Source organism: Podarcis muralis, chromosome 3 (genome assembly GCF_964188315.1).
Source record: "Podarcis muralis chromosome 3, rPodMur119.hap1.1, whole genome shotgun sequence".
NCBI classification, from domain to species: domain Eukaryota; kingdom Metazoa; phylum Chordata; class Lepidosauria; order Squamata; family Lacertidae; genus Podarcis; species Podarcis muralis.
In genome coordinates, this window is record NC_135657.1 from 39,509,154 (window position 1) to 39,533,831 (window position 24,678).

Here is a 24,678-nt window from a genome sequence, read left to right on the forward strand (position 1 = left end):
AATTCAAGAAAACACAAAACTAAAATCAGCAATGAGAACAGCATCACCATGAACAACAGTTAAAAACTGATCATTCACTAGAATTGAATCCATGCATCTAAATTCATATCATGCATTCAACAGGTGACGCTTCCCCTCCGCACGTTGCTAACAGGTAAACCTCCTTGGTTTACTAAACTTTTTCCAGCGGACATATTAAGCTCAGAGGACGTTGGCAGGGGGAGAGTAAGCGCACACATGGGAGGCGGAGATTGGACCTAATAAGGCGGGCCGCGCTAAGCAGCAGCGCACACCGCAGTTTACACTGTGGACCGCCTCTCGTTGCGCTTACCTTCCTCCCTATCACGTGACTCAAGGCCCGCCCCCCGCCATTTCGTCCGTCCGTAGGGCTCGCTGATGGTCTCGCGACTCATCTCCCCCCCCCCAACCCCGCCTCTTCCCTCGGCCTCGCACGCGACACGTGACCGTCATTTCCCTATCCGCCATTTTGTCGGGGCGGCCCAAGGAAGCTTTTTGTAACCTCGGGCTCTTGCGTTTGCGTCCGGTGCGCGCGCGCATGCACGCATGGAGCGTGCTGAGGGAGGATGGTCAGCAGGAGGAGCAAGGAGGAGCGGCCTCGGCGAGGAGTGAGGGCGGGCGGCCTCCGGGGCTCCTTGAGCCGCCGCCGCCACTACTACCACCGCCGGCAGCGCCATGTACCGTACCAGTAGCGTGTCTTCCTCCAGCCGGTCCAAAGAGAGCAGTAGCTCGGGCTCGCGCAGTTCCCGCTCCGGTGCCTCCGGTTCGACGCGGGGCCGGAGCCCGCGCCGCTCACGCTCGCGCTCGCCTTCCCCGCGAGGCCGCCGGTACCGTTCGCCGTCCAGCAGCCGCTCTTCTCGCCGCTCGCCGTCCCCGCGCCGCAGTAGTCGGGTACGGTCTCCGTCCGTGGGGAGCCGAGCCGGCTCAGAGCAGGCTTGCCCGGTATAGCGACCTAAGGACCGGGCCTTGGGCATATTAGTCCGCCCTCCCCTTTATCCCCCCTCCCCACGGCCATGGCAACGGCTCCCTGCCTGGCCGCTCGCTTGCTCGCCTGAGCCACACACCGAAGTGGTGACAAACGGAGGATATATCCCCTTTGGTCTTTTCCTGTCGTCACCTTTCCTGCAGGTTTCAGGAAAGGCGACCCTTCCTTTCGCGCTCCCGAAGTGCACAAAGATCTCTCACATCGCTGGGCCAGGGCCTTAGCAACCTCTTGCATCCCCCCCAACAGTTGTACCTGCAAGCACAGTTTTGGTTAGGGGAGGACTAACACAAAGGCATAGTTGTTCAGCCAAAGTTGGCGGGCTCCCCCCCCCCCCAAAAAAAAGTCATGGAGGACGCAATCCTATGCACACTTACTTTGGAGTAATTTAATTTAGTAAGACGTCTCAGTAAGTTTTGACTTGGCCTAAGAGGTTGCCTAAGGTGGAGGAGCAAGTGGTACACCTGCTCTCCGTTTATGGTTCATAAGGCTGGTTCAGTGATTTTGGAACATGAGACAGAAAATCCAGAAAAACCTCTTCCACCCCCCTTGCTGGCAGTAGGAAGATAGTAACAATAACAGACTGCTACAAATTCGCTGCCCTTCCATTACCCTTAAAAGCAGTTGCCTAAGGCACACTCTTCATTTCCTAATGGTAGGGTTGCCCAACATGTTTTGGGGAATTTATCTTCAGGTTCTTTGGTCATTATTCTTTCTTAGAAAAGCAGAGAATGCTTGTGGGTTGTGGGAGCTTAGTTCTTTGTGGATTGAATAGGCAGGTAGGACCATGCTAAGTTTGAAACTAAACATAGTATAGGTACTTGAAATATATTTCGGGAGAATTCAGTAGGGTTAATAAACAGGTTAGGTCATACGGCAAATTGCTAAAGTAACCTGTCCTTTGGAAAATAATAATTGTGTCCATTTTCACAGGTGTATATGGGAATAGGCAAGATAAACAAAAATAAAATAAAAGGAGCAATATTTATACAGGAATGAAAAGTAGTTAAGCAGTTTTCCATATATGAGGCTGCAACACAAATTACCTAACTAGGAAACAAGTCCCACTACACATAGTGGAGTCATTCTGAGTAAATACGCACATGATGACACTGATAATTGTTTTGGTTCCCAAAGTACTTGACTTATCTTTTGGCTTTTGATTTTCAGAAATTCTGCTAGTTTGAAAATCATTTCAGCTAAGTATCTGAGGAACAGTTTCTTAGATGGGGATATTGAAATTAAATAGATTATTTAGGAAGTATAAATATTTCATAATTGATTTTTAATGTTCTGATTGTTTATAGGTATGAAACCCAAATAAATTTTAAATACTTATGTCTATTAGCCTTTGGATTACCTCACAATTCATCATCTTTTAATTTCTGCTCTATTGCTTTGCAGTTGTAACCTTAGAAGAGTTTTAGTATATTTGTTTTGATTTATAATTGTCCTATGCTTGTTGGGGATAGTGGAATATAACACAATCCTAAGCACATTGACTCAAAAATAAGTCTCTTTATATTCAATGGGATTTGATTTCTGATAACTGTGTTTAGGATTGCTGTTAGACAAATTAAGTTTGTATAATAAAAACTTTTAATACCCCATCTGTTAAAGCAGTACTAGAAAATACTTATGCCCTTACTGAGGGAAATAAATCAGTTATGTGGGCAGACATCAAGAGTGATTTTTTTTTAGCCTAGCACGCAATTTCTTGGAAATTAGAGGTGGCAGTCTCCGGTGTTTTTCAAACTTGGATCCCCAGTTGTTGTTGAACTACGACTCCCATCATTCCTGACCACTGGTCCTGCTAACTTAAGGTGATGGGAGTTGTAGTCCAACAACAGCTGGGGACTCAAGTTTGAGAAAAACTGCTGTAAGCAGTGTGGGGCCAAATCCTTTCCCATCATTATAGATAAAAAGCATTTAATGGTAGGGTAGCGCTTTTAAAAAAAATAAAAAATACACATTTTTTTACACATACACATTTAACCAGACCTCCAGGGACCTCATGCCAGTGGTGGATGTGGCCACCCCATGCTTCAATACCCACACGCACATGTGCACACAGGGCACATAGGCTCTTGGTCCTTAGCTGTTCCCCAAGCTGGCCCTCACATTCCCCAGCCCAGCAGGGACCTCCCTGTTCATCAAGTTATCAGACTGATGGCTGGGCAGGGATTGATTGGATCACCATCAGGGCACTAGACTGTGTGTTTTTTTTTTTGTTTACTTCACTCACCCCAATGTTATGTCTCTCTTATTTGCTCCCAAAATTGGTAGGTTCTTTAGAGGGCCAGGGAAATGGTTTGGTAGGCTTGATTCAGCTTCCAGGCCAGGGGTTAGCTACCTCTGCTCTAAGGAAAATAGTGCTGGGGGCACAGCACTGATGTAATATGTAGGTCAAGAAACTGAACAGAATTGTGGGGACCTTTCATTAAAGCTCCTTGAGTATGAGTAAGAACCTGCTACTGGTCCTTTTTGATCTTCTGGCTTAGAATGAGCAGAGCTGCTTGTGATCAGCCCAACCAAGAGTCAAAGCAAGAGTCCTGGAAATTAATAGTACTGTATAAAGATTTTCCTGAAAATCCAGACTGCTGACTTGCTGGCCAGTGTTCTGAAAAGGAAAGGTTGAAAACTTGTGATAGCTGGGGAGTTGAAACCCAACTTAGAGGTGAACAGTAGCCTACTTGAGAGGGGCATAAGTCACTTCCAGGTTAGATAAAGGAGCCCCAAACTGCAATTACAGTTTTATTTCTGCTCATGGCATAAGTGATACATGGGTGGAGTTTATAAAACTACCCATATAAAATTGCATATTTCTAAACATGAATTCACCGGTAGTCATGTATTGTGGCAAAGCAGTTACGTGAATTTTCTGGATAATTTTGAATCAGAATTGATTGGGATTGGATTTAGTTTATTTGAATTACAGTGGTACCTCCGGTTGTGCATGGGATCCGTTCCAGAGTTTTGGTCAGATCCTGAGGAATTTGTAGCCGGAGGTGCCTGTTCTGCACCAGAACAGTGCGGTGCGGTAGAGTGCTTCTGCTCATGCACGTGGCAAAACCCGGAAAAATACTTCCGGGTTTGCCGCGTGCGTAACCCGAAGGATACACAACCAGAGGTGTATGTATCCAGAGGTACCACTGTATTTGGTTTTGGGGTTTTAATTAAGCCTTGTTTATACATGCATGCTTGAGCACACAAATCTACAAATCAGTAGTTCTCATGTGAGAGAGAAAATGCTTTCCAGTGACTAACTAAAAAAATGATGTTGAAACTTTGAAATGCTCCAAATTTAACTCTATTCTTTCCATCCATTTTATTACTAATTAATTTTATGAAAAATATATTCCAAGAAAGTGAGAATATTCTGTGGAAACAAACATCATTGGGGATATTTTCTGCCCTACATCACTGGCTGCAATTTTTCTTAATGGTAAAGTTGTCAATCTAGTTCCATTGCCTACTCATGTGTTCACAGATGCCTTCAGTGCAGATGAGTGCAAGTTTGATGTGCATTGTCTGATTTAAGTTGGCGTTGACACTTTAAATTGCTTAATTTCACAGTGGTTTTGGCCATTCCTTGAATTTAATTTGATCAGTTTTCATTTCAAAGCAACAAAGGTGATGTCAAAGCAGCTTACAACAATAACATAATCTATCCTAATAATTAGCATGATGGAACTGTATTTTTCTCCAATTGCAGAGACGTTCCACAGGCCGGCGCTCATGTTCCCCGGGCTGGCACTCACGTTCCACAGGCCGGCATTCTCCAAGTCGACATTCTGAGTCTTCAGTGGAACAGAATTTACGGATCACAGTTGGCAATGACCGTTATGGCATTGACACACCTGAGAGAAAGAGAATATCTGATAGACTAGGCTCACCAGTTGATAGTCTGAGTGATTTGGACAGGTATGCCTCTGAAGAATAGCCTTTCAGAATTACACCTTTTAGTTCTTGTATCATAGGTGATATAAATGATCACCAACTTGATGTGAGATGGTATGGAAATTGTATTGGATGGAATATATCAAGAATCCCACATCTAAGAGATGTTTTGCTTTCTTCACTTTTATGTCGTATTGGTACTCCCAAATAGTTGCCAAAACCCGGCGGTAGCTCTTAAACTAAAATTGTGCAGTAAGATTAGATTCTGAAAAACTGCATGCATATGAATGTATGATTGTTGTTGCTGTAATGTTAACCATGTTCTTGATAGTGATGGAATATATTTTAAATGCCCATAAATTAGAAAGGGAGAAAGTTGAAGATAAAAATAAATAAATTAGGAAGTTAAACAGCTAGTTTGCTGAAGGCAACATAAGATTCTCACTAGATCAACACTCTTGAGTTTTTATGAGAATTTATTTCAGTGGTGAACTACTGTAGATAAAGTTTTTATGTGTCTCAGTTGCTGGTAACAGCGGACTGTCCTTTATAGCTGAATTGCTAACAATCTCCAAAACTATTTTGATAGACTATTTAACTATTGCCTAAATTGATGAGATTCTGAAATTAAAACATTTGTCCTATGTACCATTGCTGCTGATCTTACTTCAGTTTGCATGCTATATCTATATCAGTTCTGTGACACTATGATTGCAGTGATCCATTTTGTACAGGCTTGTATTTTGTAGTCTTGGTAAACTTCTACTGCAAGCCCATTGATTTCACTGGGCTTACTTCTAGGTAACTGTCTCAGGTTCCAGCTACTGTTTAACCTATATCTTAAAAGCAAATTACGTAGTATAAACTAGGCTTAAAATTAAGTGAATAGGTGTCAATTTACAGCTTGCATTTAGTCCCAAACAATCCTTTTTGCAGTTTGTGTTCTCTTGTTAGAATATTGTGAAGCATAATTTATTTTTATTTTTTAATTAGCTTATTTGACTGGAGGGGTATATTTAAATTTTGTTCTTCCCTGCTGTATGGTGGTAGCAGTGCTGGTAAAGTTTTTCTGGGTACTTTATTCCCAGTATATATAGATAAATAGGAGAGTGTCTTTTATGAAATCTGATGAATACTTTTTCTCCTTCCTGTCATGCTGGCTTTTGTGAAGGCAGACGCTGCATTATTAAGAGTGGAAAATGACTAATTATTTTACTTGCATATAGGGGAGGAATCATTTAGAGACAGTTAACCTATAATGTAATCCTTCAGAGAAGTTTACAACAACGTTGACTGCAGTGGCAGAAAATAAAGTTGCTTTGATCCAGTAAATAAGCTTTGGAGAAGGAGTGGACCATTTACAGTTTAGTGAGATTGTAATCATAAGAAATTGCTGAGTGCTTGTTCACATGTAGTGCTATATAGGATGGGTGGGAATTTATTTATGTGCCTCCTCTATATGTAGGACATGTTGTGTGAATTGTGGCCTGTTGGTGTATGTTTATGCACTCTTCACACCAAACATCACTTTAGCAGGGCCTCGTTGATATGAATATTTAGTAAACACCTGGGACAAGCTTCCAGAATACCACTGTTGCAGAATGTACACAATATTGCCCACAGAATGGAAAACAATAGATTTAAAACAGCGTTCTTCTGCTAGCGTCAATGGTAATATTACGACAGGTTTTGAAAATATGTTTGCATCTGAGGAGTGTGGTGCATGCAGATAATTTCACACAACCTTTTCTGAAGTAGAATGGTGGGAGATGGGCAAAAAGAACAAAGCTAGTTTTTAATCGTTTTTCCTTAATTGAAATCATGAGGTTTTTTAATTGTTCAATCTATAGTACTACTTTTTTTCCCTGCTCATTTTATTTTTAGTGGACTCTGATCTAAGAGGTTAGCAATAACAGCAAATACGGAACTGAAATATTTGCTTTCTGAAAATGAATCAAAGTTCAAGAGAGAATTAAGCACCCATTTAGTAATTTTACTAATTAGTGCTTCTTGGGGGAATTACTATTTCTAGGGTGAAACTGCTTTCATTTTCTTTATTTTTCTGATATTTTTGTGAAACGGAAGAGTCTTTGAGAAATAAAAAGTAACAGCAAAGTCATAAGAACAAGGGTGGTGCAAGTTGGGCCTGTAGTTGAGTGCCCATGCTTAGGGTGCTAGTTGTCTATACTTGTTTTCAGGATTTTCCTTCTGTCCGTGCCCCTCAGCAGTGAGTCAGTATTTGTTCTCTACAGCAGGGACGTCCAACTCCCAAGAGACTGCGATCTACTCACAGAAAAAAAAAATATGGCAGTGATCTACCCTTTTTGGGGGGTTCAGGTCATTTTTTAGGGAGGAAAGTCAAAGTTCTTGACCTTCTTTGGGGGTTCAGGTCAAAGTTGTTGAGCAGCTTCTTTTGGGGAGGAAAGTCAAAGTTGTTGAGCTTTTTTTAGAGGGGCAGGTCTAAAATGTTGAGCTTTCTTTTGGGGGGAAAAGGGAAAAGTCACTCACCAAAAGATTGATCAGGAAACAAAATGCCTCACAGTGAAAACTCCGTCTTCATGTGCAAATGGAGGACAGGGCAAGGGGCTGGGGTCAGGTCCTATCCCCCCCCCCCCCCCCGCAAAAGAAAAATCGACCACGATCGACTCAAACCTCTCTGGGATCGACCAGTCGATTGCGGTCGACTGGTTGGACATCCCTGGTCTACAGGATATACTCAGTTGTCATTTGGATTCTTTTGCCTTAAGTCTTTTGTGTATTTCTACAAATCTTGAGGTTTTCCTGAGCCTGCTGACAATTGCCTCGTATGCATCAGTGCTGCTCTTTTCACTTAAGTAAATTTCTATGCTGGAGAATTGAATTCACTATTTGTATATAGGGTACTTGCACTGTCCATTGTTTGTAGCTAGTTCAGAGTGACAACTTAATCTTGGTAACAAACATAATTTTGATTGAATCTTTCTTCCAATTGATATCCTGATCCTATGGACTTGTTTTAGGTGCAATTGGGTCTATAGTGGCTTAAGTGCTATAGCTAAACCAGAGCAGTGTGTTTGATAACTGAGTTCATCAGTTGAGTCCCATTTGCCATTATCTACCTTATTCTCCTGGGAACTAACTACCTTTTGGTTGCAGATATACACAATAGATTGTGAAAAACCTTAGAATGTAATTCTGTATTATTTGCTCCTGTCAAAGTGGCATTGCTGTTCTGTATTGCAGTTCATATTTGAGGTTGTGACACTTCGGTCTGATTATTTGAGCAGTTTGTGTGATGAGCTGCTCATAATGTCAGACCACAAGAAATCAGCAAAACCACATTTCACTGTTCATTCACAAATTACATTACATGCATATATTATATAAACTTCACTGTTTTTCTTGAAAAATCTTTGAACTGTTAAGGCCAGCGATATTTTGTCTTCTAAATGCTGGGTGCATGGGGGGGGGGTGGAATCTCAGAAAGCAGGTTTTGAAAATACTAGCAGGGAAAATGCTTATGTTTTCTTCTATAATATTGTTGCTGATGCTGGAGGAATCATAATAGCCATGGTGTAAAAATACTTCTAAGTAATGTTATGTTGCTCACTTCTCCTATTTCCATCCTGATGAAGTTAGTGCTTCCCTGGATGGTCAGTCAGACATAAGAAAGAAAGAATGAATGAATGAATGAATGAATGAATGAATGAATTTTAATGTATGTAGTCCAAACTAAAATAAAACAATTAAGGTGTATATGTATTTTTGAAATAATCTTACAAAAATTACTAGCCTGCAGGGCAAAGGAGGAACAGAGCACTGTGTTTCTGTGCTGGGCCAAGAGGAGGAGGCTTTCCTCCTCTGGCAGCCTCTGGGTTTCTCTGTTGGGCTCAGAAGTAGCAGAACGCTCTGTCCCTCCTCTGCCAGCCTACTCACTCACCTGCATGCAGCCCGTTGTTGCCTGTGGCTGCCAGGCTAATGCTTAAAAGCTGTATAAAATAAAGATACTTGGTTGGATCCAGAGTTCTGTGGGCAAAATTTCACTCGTGGAACAAGGTGCTCTCAGGTCTTGGCTCTCCCCCTCTGTTTATGTTGCATGTCTCATGGTCATAAATATCAAGACCTCTAAAATGAGTGGTGAAGGTATTGCTTAATATGCAGCATCTCCAGAACCAGCCATCTTAGCTTCAAAGCATGAATCATGCATTTTACGCCTCTCTGAGTTCAGGGGATGCTGTTCCAAGTTGCTGACTTTGTTGTAACTTATGTGCCTCTCTTATCAGGGATGACTTGGCCGATGGTCCAATATTTAGCAGAGGCCTTTCACGTCCTCGAAGCCTTGAGCGATATCCCTCCTGTGAGGAAAATGCTTCTAGTCCTTTCAGTATGAGACATAATGAGGACTCTCACAGTAGGGATGTTTTCCTCCACCAATCAGACTATAGCATGAACTATGACCATCTACAGGCTCTCCCAAGGGAAACTGATAGGGATGGTGTACTACTTAGGAAGTCCTCGTATTCATCAGAGGATAGAGGGCGAGAGCCCAAACGTCCTCGATATGACAGAGACGACAGACTAAGTGATATGAGCATAGAGCCTCAGGGTTTCCTGCCAGGGACACGAAACTACCGTAAGCGAAGTCCTAGTAGGAGCCCAAGCCCACCATATCTGGATTTCCGCGAGCTTGAAAGTGCTAGGAGAAAAAGAGAAGAGGAGCTGAGCAGAAATTTGAGTCGAGAATTGCCTGGACATGGTTATATGATCCCTGACAGGAGCAACCCACTGCAGTCTTCTGAACCTCGGTATCTCTATAGACCGGATGAAGCACCAGCAATGCCCAAAAAGTCCATCTTGAAGAAACGTGTGGACGATCCTTCTGTGCAGGTTTGGCCTATATTTTTTTCTCTCCTTACTAAACTGTCAGTTACACTTTGCTGCTTTTTAGTAAATCTTATTTTACTTAATCTCTGGAGTAGATACCCTCAGAACAATACCCAGGTCACCCTTGCTGTTGTGGAATCTTAAATGCCAAAATAACAGCATATTTAGGAACTGCTGTGTCTCTTTCACACCTTCCTACGGTTGACTGTTACTGTTCTAAACCACTGGCTACGATCCTGGTGTATCCAAGTTTTGTCTGTTTTATTGGTTATCACTGAATGTATTCACAAATGACAATTATTTCTTTTTTCTTTTAGCCTGAAGTCTTTTCCAACAGTTCTGCCTCTGTCAAAGAGCCTCCCCTTATTACAGATCATCCTCCTTCACAGAAGCGTAGCAGCATTGCTCCTTTTTCATCTGAGGTGGAGAATTTCCTTAAGCAGTTCAACAAAAGTGCAGTTGCAGAATCTACAAATAAAGAGTCTCAAGGGAGTGTGCATAATTGGAAACTAAATTCTGGCCAACAGCAAAACACTTCCCCCTTCGAACAGAATTTCGGCAGTTTTTTGAAACAGAAAGACTATCATGAGTCCATATCAGAGCCTGAAGACCGGCACAATGACTTCTTACTTCCTCATGAAAGAGCCAGCCAGGATGGGAGTGGCTTTTCACGCATTCTTGGTATGATGGCAGATTCTACATGTGCTCAGGAAAAGAGAAGGCGTGGCTTTCCTGACATTGAGGATGAAGAGAAGTTTCTTTATGGCGATGATGAAGATGACTCTAGCATTAATTCCCCTGCTACTCTAAAGCCAACACTTAGTGTTGTTAAAGAACCTGAAAGCCTGAAAGAAAGTTCTCCACCTCCTGCTAATCCCTCTGTAAAACCTGGAAAATCCAGACCAGAGTATGAGAAAATTCATGACTTGCTCAAAACTATTGGTCTTGACATTGGGGTGGCTGAAATTGGTAAGCTTGCTGTCCGCACTCAGGAACGACTCCATGGGAAGAAAGCATCTCGTTCTCCTGATCGTCATTCAATAACGTCTCATAAATTGGAATCTAGGGAGAGGCGTCACAGTCGTAGTGACACTCATTCTCCAGAATCAAGGCAGCATCACTCTCTCTCTCCCTCTGGTTCTTTCCCGCCATCTAAAGATATACCCTCTATTTCAAATTCTGAGCACACAGAAAGCATAACTGTAGGGCAAAATAATCCCACTCCCATACCAGAACAGTCTGTTCCCCCAATATCTCTAATGCCGTCGGCTCCACCTCTTCCTAATTTGTCTTCTACTTCCACTTCGGTTTCCCAGTATAGAGTTTCTCGCTTTTCACCATTCACTGCAACTCAACTGCCACAAAACTATCCATCTCCCACAATGCCCCCTCCTGGTTATGATGCATATGGACACTATATGGCATATGCAGCATCTGGCTGGCCCATGTATGCTGCTCCTCAGCAGGCTGACCCCACACTTTCAGATGTACATGGGCTTGTCACACTGACAGTACCACCAAATCCCACGCGACCCAACCTCCGAGTTATTGAGACGGTTTCCACAGGCAAAGGGACTCCAGATACCAAGAGAGATGACTCTGTGCTCATACAAATCCCTAGTGCTACGACTTACTCAAAATTATCCCCTCAGTTTTCTCAGCCTTTTCATAAAAGTGTTAAAGAAAGAATATCCGATGAAAGAAATCGGGCTTCTCAGAAGCTAAAGGTGAGTATTTTTAATGATGTTGATAATTTTGTTTCTTACAACACACAATCTAAAGGCATAAGAATGCTGAGTATCTGTGTTTATTTTTCAATCTTGATACTTTACCACTCTCCACATATCAGAATTTCTGCCTCCAGTGTAGCAGTTAATGTATCAGATATATGCCATAGGATGTAAGTTTGGTTCCTTATTTAGGATTTTATTCATTGATGCTGCCATTTAACAGCAGTTCTGAGTACTTCCAATTTGACCTTTTTTCTGTATCCATGATATTGCAATTTTTGGAATAGAATGTGCCTCCAATGTTTAAAAATATTTGACTGTTCAATTAATCTGTGGCAGGAGATGCCTTATAAACACTTGAAACAAGGACACAGCTTATTACTGAGTTGAGTTTCTTAGTGTGTTTCAAGTAGCATTTAAAATTCTTGAAACAAAGTGAAACAGATTACAGTCCTGTGAAATATCCCAAATTAGGAAGGTTCTCATAAAAAAAACTTCTAGGTTTTCTTTTTATATTCAGTTGCATTTGTGCATTTGGTGTCTTCATTTAAGAGTGAAGAGAAACATCTACTAAATAATAAGATTCTAGAATAGTAACTAGTACAAAACTAAATTCACCAGGAAAACAGGCAAATATTTCCAAAAATGGATGCTTAATATTATTACATTGCAGTAGATTATGGCTACGTTCCAACAGTTAGCATGTGCTGCAGCCCATTGATTTCAGTGGGCTTAAGCGTGCTTAATTTTAATTAAACATCCAGTTGTGTCCCTCCTTTGACAGAACATTCTTTCAGACTGGAGGCTTCTGTGAGCAGGAAGGGGTGTGTATGATTCTTTGTTTATAACATTTTCCATCTGCAGCCCCTTCACTCATTTCAAAGAACTTCCTCTGTAGTTGAGAGAAAAGCAAAAGTTACTTAATTATTAAACTTTTATTTTGATTGAAAAATCAACATAGATACAGCATAGAATAAATGAGCTGCAGCCTCTGAGCAGAGGTGCATTTGCATCAGATACTAATCCACAAGGCTACTTTAACATGATTATTGGAATTTCTCAAATTCAAGAAAAAGCAGTGGGAGTCATCCCAGTGGTCTTTGCAGTATTTCTTTGACTGGTCCATGAAAGAGGGTATTTTTATACCTTTGTTTCCTTCATTAACTTTCTAGGTAATGGAGGAAAGAGAGAAGTTGAGGTCTGAACAGGAAGCACGACAGAAGAAACTGCACTATCTCAAGACTGAATTAGAACGACTTTCAAAACAGCAAGGTACTGCTTTCTCTCATTTTATGCCTCATTTTCCCCTGTGATGCTCTATAGTGGTGATACCAAGTGTAGGATTATTTTTACTTCTACTAACTTAGGCACCCCTAAATATTATCCTAAACAGGAATTAATTATTGTGGATCCTGTATTGATTATTGCCAGTTCTGCATTCAGTAATGTGGACAGAACTTTCTGGCATTTGGGCCCAACAGAATGGTGTGGGACACCTTTAGGTACACAAAATAATTTTGCATGTGTTAACATGATTTTCTTATGCTTCCTACTCCACTACTTTGACCGACTCAGGGGAGATGCTGCGGAAGAAACGTAGGGAGAAGGATGGACACAAAGACCCTTTGCTAATAGAAGTGAACAGACTACAGGAGAACATCATGAAAGAGATTTCTCAGCTGAAGTTACATGCAGAGGCTGCAGAGAAGAAACAATCTGAGCTTGACAAAGTAGCTCAGATCCTGGGTATTAATATATTTGAGAAGTCCCGGAAGCAATCTTCAGAAAATAAGGACTCATCAGAAAAAAACAAGTCAGAAAATGCAAAAGGTCAGGAGAGAACTTCCAACTCAGTCAAGGTAAAAATTCTAAGTGCTGATTCTAACTGAGGTTCTCACTTTTGGTAAAAACAGGGTGTTTGGAAGAATTTCTTGCCACCTGCTTCTTACATATTAAGTTCAAACTTTGTTAAGCTGTCACTTGTGTTTGACATAATTTTTATTTATTATTAGTATCCTTACTTTGGCGGTCACACATTCTTACCATGTGACTTAAAAGTAACATCAATCAATCAAAACCTTTATTGCATTAGCATACAGCCATAGCAGGATAAGACAAAAATGCTAGAGACAAGCAACCAAACAGAGTTCAAAACGATATTGCTGGCGTTATGACATTTAAATTACCCTAAGACAATAATGTAAAGATTTAGTTGCCGGCGCCGGGAATCTAAAAAGCGGATGTATATAAAACATATAATGGCCCCAAAATAGGCTCGGCACAATAGGTTAAAAAGGTAATAAAAGGTAATAAAAAGAATTAAAACAAGTCCAGGTCTAGGACACACTACCCAGTCAGAGTAGCCCTGAGTTTCAAAGCCTGCACTATAAAGATTGCCACCCCCCGTGAAATTTGGGGAATTGCGTCCACAAGAAGCGATTTCAAACAGTCTTCCTTAAAAGTAACATTAAATTCATAAAAAATACAATAAACAATATCAACATAGAAAAAATAATCAAGATCCTTCCCACAGGGAAGTTGGTGATAGAAAGGCCTAAGACAGGGAGGTAATAGTCTTTCCTGAATCCTTTCCACTGGTCCAGGAGTGGAGGGAATGATTTTAAGAGGAGGCTGGTGTTAGAATAATCTGATGACATTTTGCAGAGTAGGAAAAAAACAGAATGTTTATGCACAACAGTTATCAGGTAGTTTCTGAAGGACCATGAATGTTGATTATTTCATGGAGCTTGTAATTTTAATTTCAAATAGCTTTCTGTGTGGTCCAGTTTTGAAAAACTTACATAAATTGAATTAATAGAAATTGCTAAAAACACAACACCCATAATATAATGTTGATTTTTTCTCTCCCCTTCAGCCTGAGGAAGTGCATAAAGAGAGAAGTCTATGTGGTGCTGAATATGATTCATTCCTGTTTTTTTCTGTTTTAAATAATGCTATGATTATCTTTTGACTTGCTATGATTACCTTTTGACTTGCTATGATTACCTTTTGACTTGAAATTCTCTACCTCAGGCAGATTTTTATGCTCCTGCAATAGCCTTCATTTTCTTTAATAAACATTTTAAAAAGGGAAGAAATCATTGTGGCATTTTCTGGTTTGATGAAAAGAATCTGATAATTATTCGGGAAGGAGACATGCATGTTTTTTCTTGTTGATCACAAGTGTGGAGTGACACAGTCTCTGCAAGAATGACAGGAAAACCCCCAAGAAAATTGAGTGGGAATGCAATTCTAATTTGGATTGCCTTTCAAAACCTAACAGCCTGCTTGCATCAGGATGGATTTTCCCTTCTGCTACTCATTAACTTGGAAACTATGAGAGAGAAATTTCCTAGCTCTTCTGAAAGTGAAACACTATGGAAAACACTGGATATGTGATCTCCTTAAGTCTGCTTTGCCGACTAGACCCTGCTTGTAGGCTTCCCACAGACAGAATGCTAGACTAGATGGGCTTCATCCCAGCATAGCTGCTCTTATAATCATATAAAGACAAATCAGTTGTTAGAGCTCACAGCCCATTATTTGTGGGAGCAAGGAGATCAGTGGAAGAGGAGGGGGGTGTCTGTATAATGCCAAAACATTCTTTATGATTCTCAAAGAAGGGAGCTAGAGGATATGAGCACACAACATTAAACATAATGCTTTTCTTCACTGACTGACAAACATTTTTGGAAGAAAAAACTACAGTATCTTGATTGGAATACAAGGGTCTTATGTTGGTACTCTGGTCTCCTGATCCAGTCAGTTCTTACAATAGGTTGGAAGAGCAATTTATGTTTCCCCTGCAACTCTTTACAACTCGTTTAGGGAGGCTTTCCTAGGGATGTGGACTTTTAAATAGTTTTATCACGTATATTATACTCTAGGGCAGGGGTCTGCAACCCGCGGCTCCGGAGCCGCATGTGGCTCTTTTACACCTTTGCCGCGGCTCTGGAGCGGATACTAGCGAGGGGAGGAGGCGCATTGTGCGCCCGACACTCCCCACTGTGGCGGGCACTGTACTGGCTGTGACATCGCATGGGGGCGGTGTGTGCGTTAGTCACGCACCGTCCCGACGTCACCTTCCTGCCCACCTGCCCGCTACATTGTAAGGGGCATGTACGCTGGTCACTGCATTGAAAGGGGGCATGTACGCTGGTCACTGTTTTGAAGGGGAGTGAAGAACACACACACAAAAAAAGGTAACTTGTTAATTTAACGTTTATTTCTATGAGGAGGAGTAATTCTGAGGGGTCAAACAAAGAAATAATAAAAAAAAGTGACAAAAAAGTTATTTTTATAATGACAAGTTTTGCGGCTCCTAGTTTTTTTTCTTCGGAAACAGGTCCAAGTGGCTCTTTTTGTCTTAAAGGTTGCAGACCCCTGCTCTAGGGGATCAAAGAGTCAAACAGCATGACATAATAGACACCATTTCTCATGTATGTTAAATGCAATAGCAGAGTCAGTAATTCAAGATTTGAGACAGACCAGATTCTTCTGCTGCAAGCTTTCTTCATTGACAGCTTAGAACCTGAGCACTTGTGTTTTGCCACAATATAGAATGTATCATATAAAGTAGTTGCAGGTAGGTAGCTGTGTTGGTCTGCCGTAGTCGAAACAAAACAAAACAAAATTCCTTCCAGTAGCACCTTAGAGACCAACTAGGTTGGTTATTGGTATGAGCTTTCGTGTACCTGAAGAAGTGTGTGTTTATTTTATTTCGTTTCATATAGAGCGAGTATGCAAAGTGACTGGCTTTTTCAAAGACTTTTAAGTGTTTTTGAGAATTTACAAATTCATTGGGAATTGCTGGGTATTTTGTACTTAAGTATTTTGTACTTAAGTATGCATACTGCACACATGCACCGTGTACTCCATGGGATGTCATCCCTTGATTGCTTAGTACCTGCAACCTTGGCAACATGCTTGAGTCTCATTGGAAGTTCTTTCCCGTTGACTGAACAACATCTGAGTCGGCAGTGCCTGCTCACTGAAATGGTGGAATTATCCTGGGCATTGACAAGCAGGTGATATATAGTTACATATATGCATATTTTGTGTGGTTTCTACTAAAGGCTAGTTTTGAGGCACTGGCTGTCATTCCACAGTTAATAATATTTCATTTTTTTCCAATTTAGGATTTAAAAACTAATGACAAACCTGGGTGCAGGAGCCCCAAGTCTACAGAATCTCATTTTCAGCCATCCAAACAGCATTCCCAGGAAACCAATATTTATGACTATTATGACACGGGAAACCACTGGTGCAAGGACTGCAATACCATCTGTGGGACCATGTTTGATTTCTTCACACATATGCATAATAAGAAGCACAGGCAGGTGTGTGCTATCAGGTTTTCATTAAGTAGTTTTAATTTGCTCTTCCAAGTTGTAAAATAATGTTTTGTAGAAAGCAAAGAACTACATGTCAATCAACTTTCCTTTTAAAAAATACAGTTTGGAATAAGTTCTTACTCCTAATCTTTTTGGTATGGTTTGTCCCTTACTATATTTTTCCATGTATAAGACGCCCTCTCTTTTTTTTGGAACCCAAAATTAAGAAATCAATATTTTAAACATCAAACAGAACACCTTTTACATTTTCTTACATATTCAGTGTCTGAGGGTAACTATTTGAATCACAGCTTCATTTTGAGTGTCAGTATGTGAGACAGTTCAGTACATGCCCACTTGGTATGTATAGTTCTGTTTTTCCTCAGTGCTTTTAGCATTTAGCAGGAAAGCAGACCTCATTTTAATATTTCTTTTGCCATTGTAAATAGACCTTGGATCCATATAACAGACCTTGGGCTTTGAAGACTCAAACTGAAACAAAGCAAGACCTTACAAAACGCATTGACAAGATACTAGTTCCTGCCAAAGGTAAGTTGCTTTTTATAGTTTGAGGTTAAGTGGTGTTTAGGAGGGCCAGATTGTTCACCCTACTGCCAAGAAATGTTTTGTCTTATTAGTGTCAACAAAAGACTGTCACTTCCAAGTAAACGTCTGAGAGCTATTTTGTTTGCATGAATTGCTCTGTTACTGAATTAGTTGGGGATTGAAATGCAACATAAATTTGTATTTGAATGATAAACAAAGTATACAGTGATAAGAATTGTTGAACAAGTGTAGGTTTCCATTCTTCAGATCAGTTTGTTTCAAGTGGAATCCATGGTTAACTGGCTCATTTCAATTGTAGGGCTTTTTTTGTGAGCTTCTTGTGTTTTGTTTGGATTTTTTGTTGTTCAAAGCTGTAGCGTGTCTTATTATCTTATTTCTGTAATTGATTGTTTTGGGCGGCATTTCAGGTTCTGAATTTCTAATCCCAGTCACTGGATATTACTGTCAGCTGTGCCAAGAATTTTTTGGAGATCAGATATCAGCAGAACAACATGTGAAAAATAATCCACATAACGAGAAATATAAGGTACCTGGAGTATTTGTTTTGAATAAAAATGTTTAAAAGTCATCTTATTGAAGTCTTCAAGTCTTCTGTTGTAAAAGGGAGGAGAAGCTATAGCTAAGTGGCATGACATATACTTAATAGGCAAAAGCTTCTGAATTCTGTCCCTGGCAGCTGGGAAGGACTTTTAATCTTTCTGAGTCACTGTAGATAATATTGTTGGACTGTGTTCCCAGTTGACACTTTGGCTGTGTGTTACTGAAATTTTACTGTACTAGATTTGTTTTATGCTGCGGTTTTGTCACCTCATTGGAATAAAGCTTTTCTCATATTACTTTATATATACAAGTGTAGAGTTGGAAGGGACAACAAGGGCCATCTAGTTCAGCCCCCTGCAATGCAGTAGTGGGCTTGAACCTATGAACCTGAGAGTGTCTCATGCTATACCGACTGAGCTTTGCTAATGTAGATATTCTGAATAATAATTGTCTAGGAAAACCACTCTTTCTCCTCCCTCTTGCATTTCTAAGCAAGTACAATTAGTAGTGGGGTGGTAATGTGGAAGATAAAATATTAAGGAAGATAAACCTGTACCGCTACTGAAATTTCACATTAAGTAACAGTGCTGAAACTTTTCCTTGTCCTCACAGAAATATGTGGATGAAAATCCACTCTATGAAGAGAGAAGGAACATTGACCGTCAGGCAGGATTGTCTGTGATTCAAGAAACAGAACGCCGGTTGAAACGGAAGCTGTGTGAAAAGCAAAAAGAAGAGAGAGATGAAAAAGCAGTGAAAGTGGCAAGGAAAGAGGAACGAAAAAGTAAAGAGGAACCAAAGAATTCCAAAGAACTAGGAGATGGGGATAATGAAAATGAGTCTAATAAAAGGAAAGGAGTTTCTAACGGCCAGAAATGTGGGATTAAGCTTAAATTGAAAAAAGATGACAAAGAGGTTGAAAAGAAGGAAGGGAAAAAAGAGGAACCACCAAAGGAGTCAAGAATGACATCTTTTGGAAAGTTCAGCTGGAGGAAGACTGAGAGAGATGAAAAAAATCAAGGCAAAGATGTAACTGCCCCTAAGGAGGAGAGCTGTGAGGAAAGTAAAGATAAAGAAAGCAAGTCACAATCTGGAAAACCAAATTCAAAGCCAATTGCAATTAAATTGTCTGGGAAAACTGTTATCCCACACACTAGTCCCTGGACACCAGTTGTTTCAACATCATCACAAGCAAAAATCAGGCCCAATTTACCAGCCCCCATGATGGTTCTCAGAAAGTCAGCAACAGCAACAGTAAGCAAGCCTGCACCTTTGAATACTTTCTTATCTATAAAATCCTCTGGTGCTAGCACCAAGCCACTTCCTGTTGTAAAAGAGGGTAATCCAGAACTTGTTCTACCTCCTGATATTATTTCGAAAGCATTTGGGGGAGAAGTAGTAGTTTTAAAGGGTTCACAGGAGAATGCAACGGCACCAGAACAAACAGAGCAACCTGATCATGAAGCTGTGTCCCGGGCTGTAGAACATGCAAAAGCTGCGGAACATGCAAAGGCGACTTCAGCAATAGCACAGGAACAAGCAGCAAAGGCACAGGAGCAAGCAAATGTTGTGGCAAAAGCACAAGCAAAGGCACGGGAACTTGCTGCTGTGATAAAGGAGCAAGTTACAAGATTGGGTATTTTTGAGAGACCTAATCGGCGTCCTCCTCTACTTCCACTCTCAGCAGGGCCACCACTGTCAGTAGCACTGCCAGTACCACCAGCAATGGCATTCCCACCTCCACCCGCAGTGCCACCAAAACAAGCAACCATCCTTGCAGATGACATGGCTCCTGGTGTGTCTGAGGATGATAAAAACATACTGGCAGTGCCCATGTGTCCCCATCCTTTGCCACCACCAACTATTTTCAGAGACCATGTTAAAAAACTGGAGAAAAAGAACTCTTGCCTAGCAGCAGGGAATGCCAAAGATCTATATGATATTTTCTACAACCGCAGTGGGAGGAGTCCAGCTGATAGCAAGTCTGTGAACTCAGATAAAACTTCAGATAAAATTAAATCAAATCCTGTTGAGAGACAGAAAAAAACAGACCTGCTGGCAGATCCCAAACCAAGCAGCAAGCCTGTCACACAAGAAACACTACAAAACATACACAGTACTTCAGATGTTAGCAAAATCCCCTTAAATGACAAGACCCCAGAAACAGATGATGCTGAAGTTGAGAAACTTTTGGCAGCCTATGAAGAAAACTTTAAAACTGGTGTTGAGAGGGAATCAAAGAAAATCTCTCTTTCAGATGCACAGTCAGTATTAAAATATGAATCCAATGATTTTTCAGTAAATGCCCCTGAGACAACAGATTTTAAATCTGATGATGATAAAGAATTAGCAGTGCAGTTGTCAGTAGATCGTGTTGCTCTTTTAGAAGATGTTAGCAAGAAACCATCTGAACTTGAAACAATAGAGTTAGCTATGCAGCTGCCAGTAAGCAATGCTTCTCCTTTGGAAGAACTCTACAAGAATTCCTCAGTATGTGAGGCAGCAGAGGTTAACTCTCCTGATGATGATGAATTAACAATGCAGTTGTCCCTGAATTCTGGTACCAAGAAGCCATCGGAGCTGGGGACAGCAGAATTTGCCCTGCAGTTGCCAGAAAGCAGTGTTCCTTCTTTGGATGACTTTAGCAACAAACCCGCTGATCTTGTGACAACAGATTTTAAATCTGATGATGATAAAGAATTGGCAATGAAATTGTCAGAAAACCATGTTAGCAAGAAGCCATCAGAGCTGGAGACTGCAGAATTAGCAGAATTAGCCATGCAGTTGCCAGAAAGCAATGCTTCTCCTTTGGAAGAACTTCACAAGAATCCATCTGTGTGTGAGGAAGCAGTGTTTAGATCTCTTGATGATAAAGAATCAGCAATGCAGTTGTCACAGGAACATGATAATAAGAAGTCATCAGAACTGGAGACAGCAGAATTTGCTATGCAGTTGCCAGAGAGCAGTGTTCCTCCTTTGGATGATCTTACCAACAAGCCCACAGGCCTTAAGACAACAGACGTTAAATCTCCTGACAATAAGGAACTAACAGTGCAGTTGTCAGAAAGCAGTGTTTTTCCTTTGGATGATTTTAGCAACAAAACTGTAGACCTTGAGACAACAGACTTTAAATTTCCAGATGATAAGGAATTAGGCTTACATATGTCAGAAGACCATGTTGCTCTTTTAAAAGAGCACGATGTTAACAAGAAACTATCTGAATTTAAGACAGCAGGATTAGCCATGCAGTTGCCAGAAAGCAATACTTCTTTGGAAGAATTTTGCCAGAATTCATTGGAGTGCAGGGCAGCAGAGTATAAATCTGATGATAAAGAAGTAGCACTGCAATTGTCAGAAGACCAAGAGGCTCTTCTGAAAGATGTTAGCAAGAAACCTCTGGGGCATGAGATGGCAGAGTTTAAATTTCCTGGTAAGAAAGAGTTAATAATGCAAATGGCAGAAAATGAGACTGACTTTACTGCTGAAGATGTTGGTGTGGCAAGTGGCACAGACATCAGCGACGAGTTGCAAGACCAGCAGAAAATGGATAAATCCAAATTAAACAAGATCAGTAAAAGTTTGGAGATGAAAGCATATTTGACAAGTTTAGGTGAGAGAGATGTAGGCGGAGAACATTCAGAATTTGCAGGACATCAGTTTGTTGTTAGTCAGGAGCATGAGTCTCGGTTATTTGAAACACAAATCGATACCCCTAAGGGAGAAGGCCATACTATAACAGAAGATAAGCAACTTGATGACAGCTCTGAATCAACAATTTCTATGTGGGTTTCAAAAGTGCATGTTCAGAGTCCACTGGCATGGGAGCCAGCCTCATCTTCAAAAGTGAATAAGGAAAATCCTCAAATAGCAATGATAGATCAGAGTTCCAATAAAGAATCATTATTGGATCTAAAATGGGGCAATGTGGGCCTTGAAAGGCTCAAATCAGCAATCAGTGATGAAAGTCCACAGACTTCAGAGGTCCAGAACATAGATCCTGGGTTGAAGCCTTTAAATACAGATGAATTTAACAATTCCTGTATAAATAATGAACAGAAATTGTTGACTAGTTCTCAACAAAACGATGAAAATTGTAGTGTGGTTGGTGTTCCAGTATCAGAAGAGATGTCAAATGAGTGCCTTGTTAACGTAACAATGATAAGCAGTACACTAGGGAAACATGAAGAAATTAGTCAACATCCATTAAGCTGTGAAACCAAGGATTCCCAAGCTAAGGGAGCTGAAACTTTGGGCAGTATGTCTTCTGCAAATGATGAACTTCGTTCCAGTGCAGAATTAATGTTTATAAAAAATAATGGGTGTGGGCCTTCTGAATCTGATCTCAGTTTAAATGACAATGCAGAGAGAGGTTCTGTAGAAACATATAGCACTCACTTTTCCAGTGTTCAGCCAGAGATGGTTCAAGAACCACTAGGTGCTCTTCCAACAGAAATCAGTGTTGAACATCTTGGAGAGGTAGCCCTTACATTCACAGACATGAACACTGGGATCTTGGATACCTCAGCAGCTGGTGACTTGGACTTGAATAGCACTTATTCAGAACTTAACTTTGATCATTCTACAACCCCTTCTCCAAAGTCTGGAGAAATAAAGCCTAATGATTCTCCTAGATTGAAACCAAGCCTGGAAATAGAAACCATTAATTTTAGTCTGGGAGATATTGAGGTAGAACGTGAACATCTGGGCATCCTACCATCTGAAATTCTGAATGAGGATATTGTAGGGAGTCCAAAGTTAGAAACCATTTCATCCATTTCTTTAGGGTCCAACAAAACTAGAGAATTGGGCATTGAGCAACCTACAATTGAACCAGAAATGATTGCTTTTGTTGAGTTAGCATCTGGTGAGGAAGAGGATAAATTTTGCTCCTTGGTTTCCGATGTAATTGTCCCAGACATAGTGTCTCCTGCATCAAATGGTAGCACTTCTGGACCAAGCATGTCACTCATTGAAATGCAGGACATGCCTCCAATTTCCATGGTATTGCAATCAGATGCTAGCAGAGACAGCACTTCTGATATGCCACCATTGAGTAGCGATGGAAAAAATGTACAATGCCAAGCAACTGAGTGCAAGGAATCCTTCCTTCTAGATCTACAGAAAACATCTGTAGAAGTGGGGGGCTCAGGTGACAACGAATTGTACATTGTCAAGAATGAGATGCAGGCATCTGCAAGGGAGTTAAACAAGACAGATGAAGTGGAAAATAATGATAGTAGATATGAGATTAACAGTAAGTTGACTTCAGAAGTAACTGAAAGCTCTGCAGAGTACCTGGTAAGTTCAGATAATATTGATCCTGATGTTTGAGTAGCTGTTGTGTAGATTTTGTAAATATTCTGTTTGAGTTTGATATGTTAGATATTTGCTAAAGCCTGAACTTCATTTGCCCTGAAAAATATACACCATTGTACATATTGGATTGTATAAAAATTTTTTTTTGTTGAACTTAGAACATTTCATTTCTATTTCTTGCAGTTAAAATGCAATTACTCATCTATAACTGACCTTCACATATAATACAGAACCATGGTTTAGCATTATCAGAATGCATAACAGTGAACCTTTAGCTTCCACACTTCATTTTACCTCTCCTGGTGTGACTGTGAGGAAATTGAACGTTGCATTAATCACAGTTTCACATGATGTCTGAAACACAAACTGTGGTTAATCTTAAGCTTCATAAAGTATGATATGAAGTTGGCTTGTTTCCACCAACCATAGGACTAGCTGCATTTTCGCTGGATATGGATAGCAAGACAAGCTAAGCTACAGTTGGTCTAAAATGGAAGTGAAAGTTTCCAAATGTCATGACTGTGCTGGAGGAAAAAGGTGGTAGCAAGTGAGCTCACGGCTTGCTGCAGATTTTCCTTGTAATGCTTAAACAGTAGTTTGGCATTTTGTGGGAATGCAGCTAGTGTGTATGTGGGCCTTTGGAGGGTTTCTTGCTGTTGGGGCATATATGGGTTTTGTGGGTTTTTTTGCATCTTTCTTTGACTATTTTAATGGTTTCTGATTTACACAGCTTTTGTAAGTAACATTCCAAGTGCAACAGTGACAAGCGCAAGAAAACCTGTTCAGAACTTGAAGAAAAAAGAAGGCTCTTGCTGAAACATTTGAGCAGAAAGTTTATTTGAAATGTTATGCATGTTTTGTTGCACAAAATGTAAAATGCATAAAGATTGTTCTGCATTTTTGACTTGTAATTACGTTGTTGAATTGCATCTGTAATCCAGACTGTAATGCCATGTTACTGTGTGTGTGGATATCATCTCGCTGAGCAAAGAAGAAAAATCTACCAACTCACTTTTGGAGACAGAAACTATTTGGTAAGGCTGTGGCCCAACAACTGGACTCTGCATATTGAGGTCACTTACATGATTTGAAATCACATTTCAGTTCATTGTATTGTAATGCAGTAACTGTTTGTGTTGAATTGTTTAGCAGCTGCCCAGCTCAGAAGAAATAGAAGATCTCAACTTTGCTCTCAGGATTGGATTCACTTCACATACCCAGACATTACATGCCTGAATGAACCCCTGAGCCGCAAAATACTGTTTTGTGAAGGTTTTTCACTTATTCAGCTTGTCAAGATATGAAGTAAATGTTTGCATGGATCTATATAAAAGGTTTATCTGTAAATCTAAAATAAACCCAATATATCAAAGATATTGTCATTTTCCCCTTTGTTCTTTAAATAAGTGGTTCTACAAGTTGTTTTTTG

General features: G+C 40.5%; 2 protein-coding genes across 6 annotated transcripts in view; one reads left to right on the forward strand and one right to left on the reverse strand.

Annotated features, from left to right (window-relative positions):
- ABCC10 (ATP binding cassette subfamily C member 10) overlaps nucleotides 1–793 on the reverse strand; it is a 37,101-nt gene extending 36,308 nt beyond the window's left edge. Inside the window, exon 1 of the mRNA XM_028724301.2 lies at nucleotides 705–793. The gene's annotated coding sequence lies outside the window, so the exon portion shown is untranslated. The remainder of the gene's footprint in view (nucleotides 1–704) is intronic.
- Nucleotides 473–24,621, forward strand: ZNF318 (zinc finger protein 318). Of its 5 annotated transcripts, none has more exons than XR_003706000.2 (11): nucleotides 563–960; nucleotides 4,716–4,924; nucleotides 9,163–9,766; nucleotides 10,081–11,490; nucleotides 12,666–12,765; nucleotides 13,069–13,352; nucleotides 16,632–16,832; nucleotides 17,276–17,375; nucleotides 17,801–17,919; nucleotides 18,546–24,283; nucleotides 24,399–24,621. XR_003706000.2 is itself a non-coding variant. In XM_028724297.2 (11 exons), exons 1-11 carry the CDS (start codon nucleotides 694–696, stop codon nucleotides 23,986–23,988), a joined length of 7,989 nt encoding a protein of 2,662 aa, XP_028580130.2. In that variant the 5' UTR covers nucleotides 563–693; the 3' UTR covers nucleotides 23,989–24,621. The 5 variants fall into 5 exon arrangements, 4 of the variants coding, with proteins under 4 accessions (XP_028580132.2, XP_028580130.2, XP_028580127.2 ...); XM_028724297.2 differs by having other exon boundaries at nucleotides 18,546–23,231; nucleotides 23,980–24,621; XM_028724294.2 differs by having other exon boundaries at nucleotides 18,546–24,621.
- The last annotated feature ends 57 nt before the right edge of the window (nucleotides 24,622–24,678 follow it).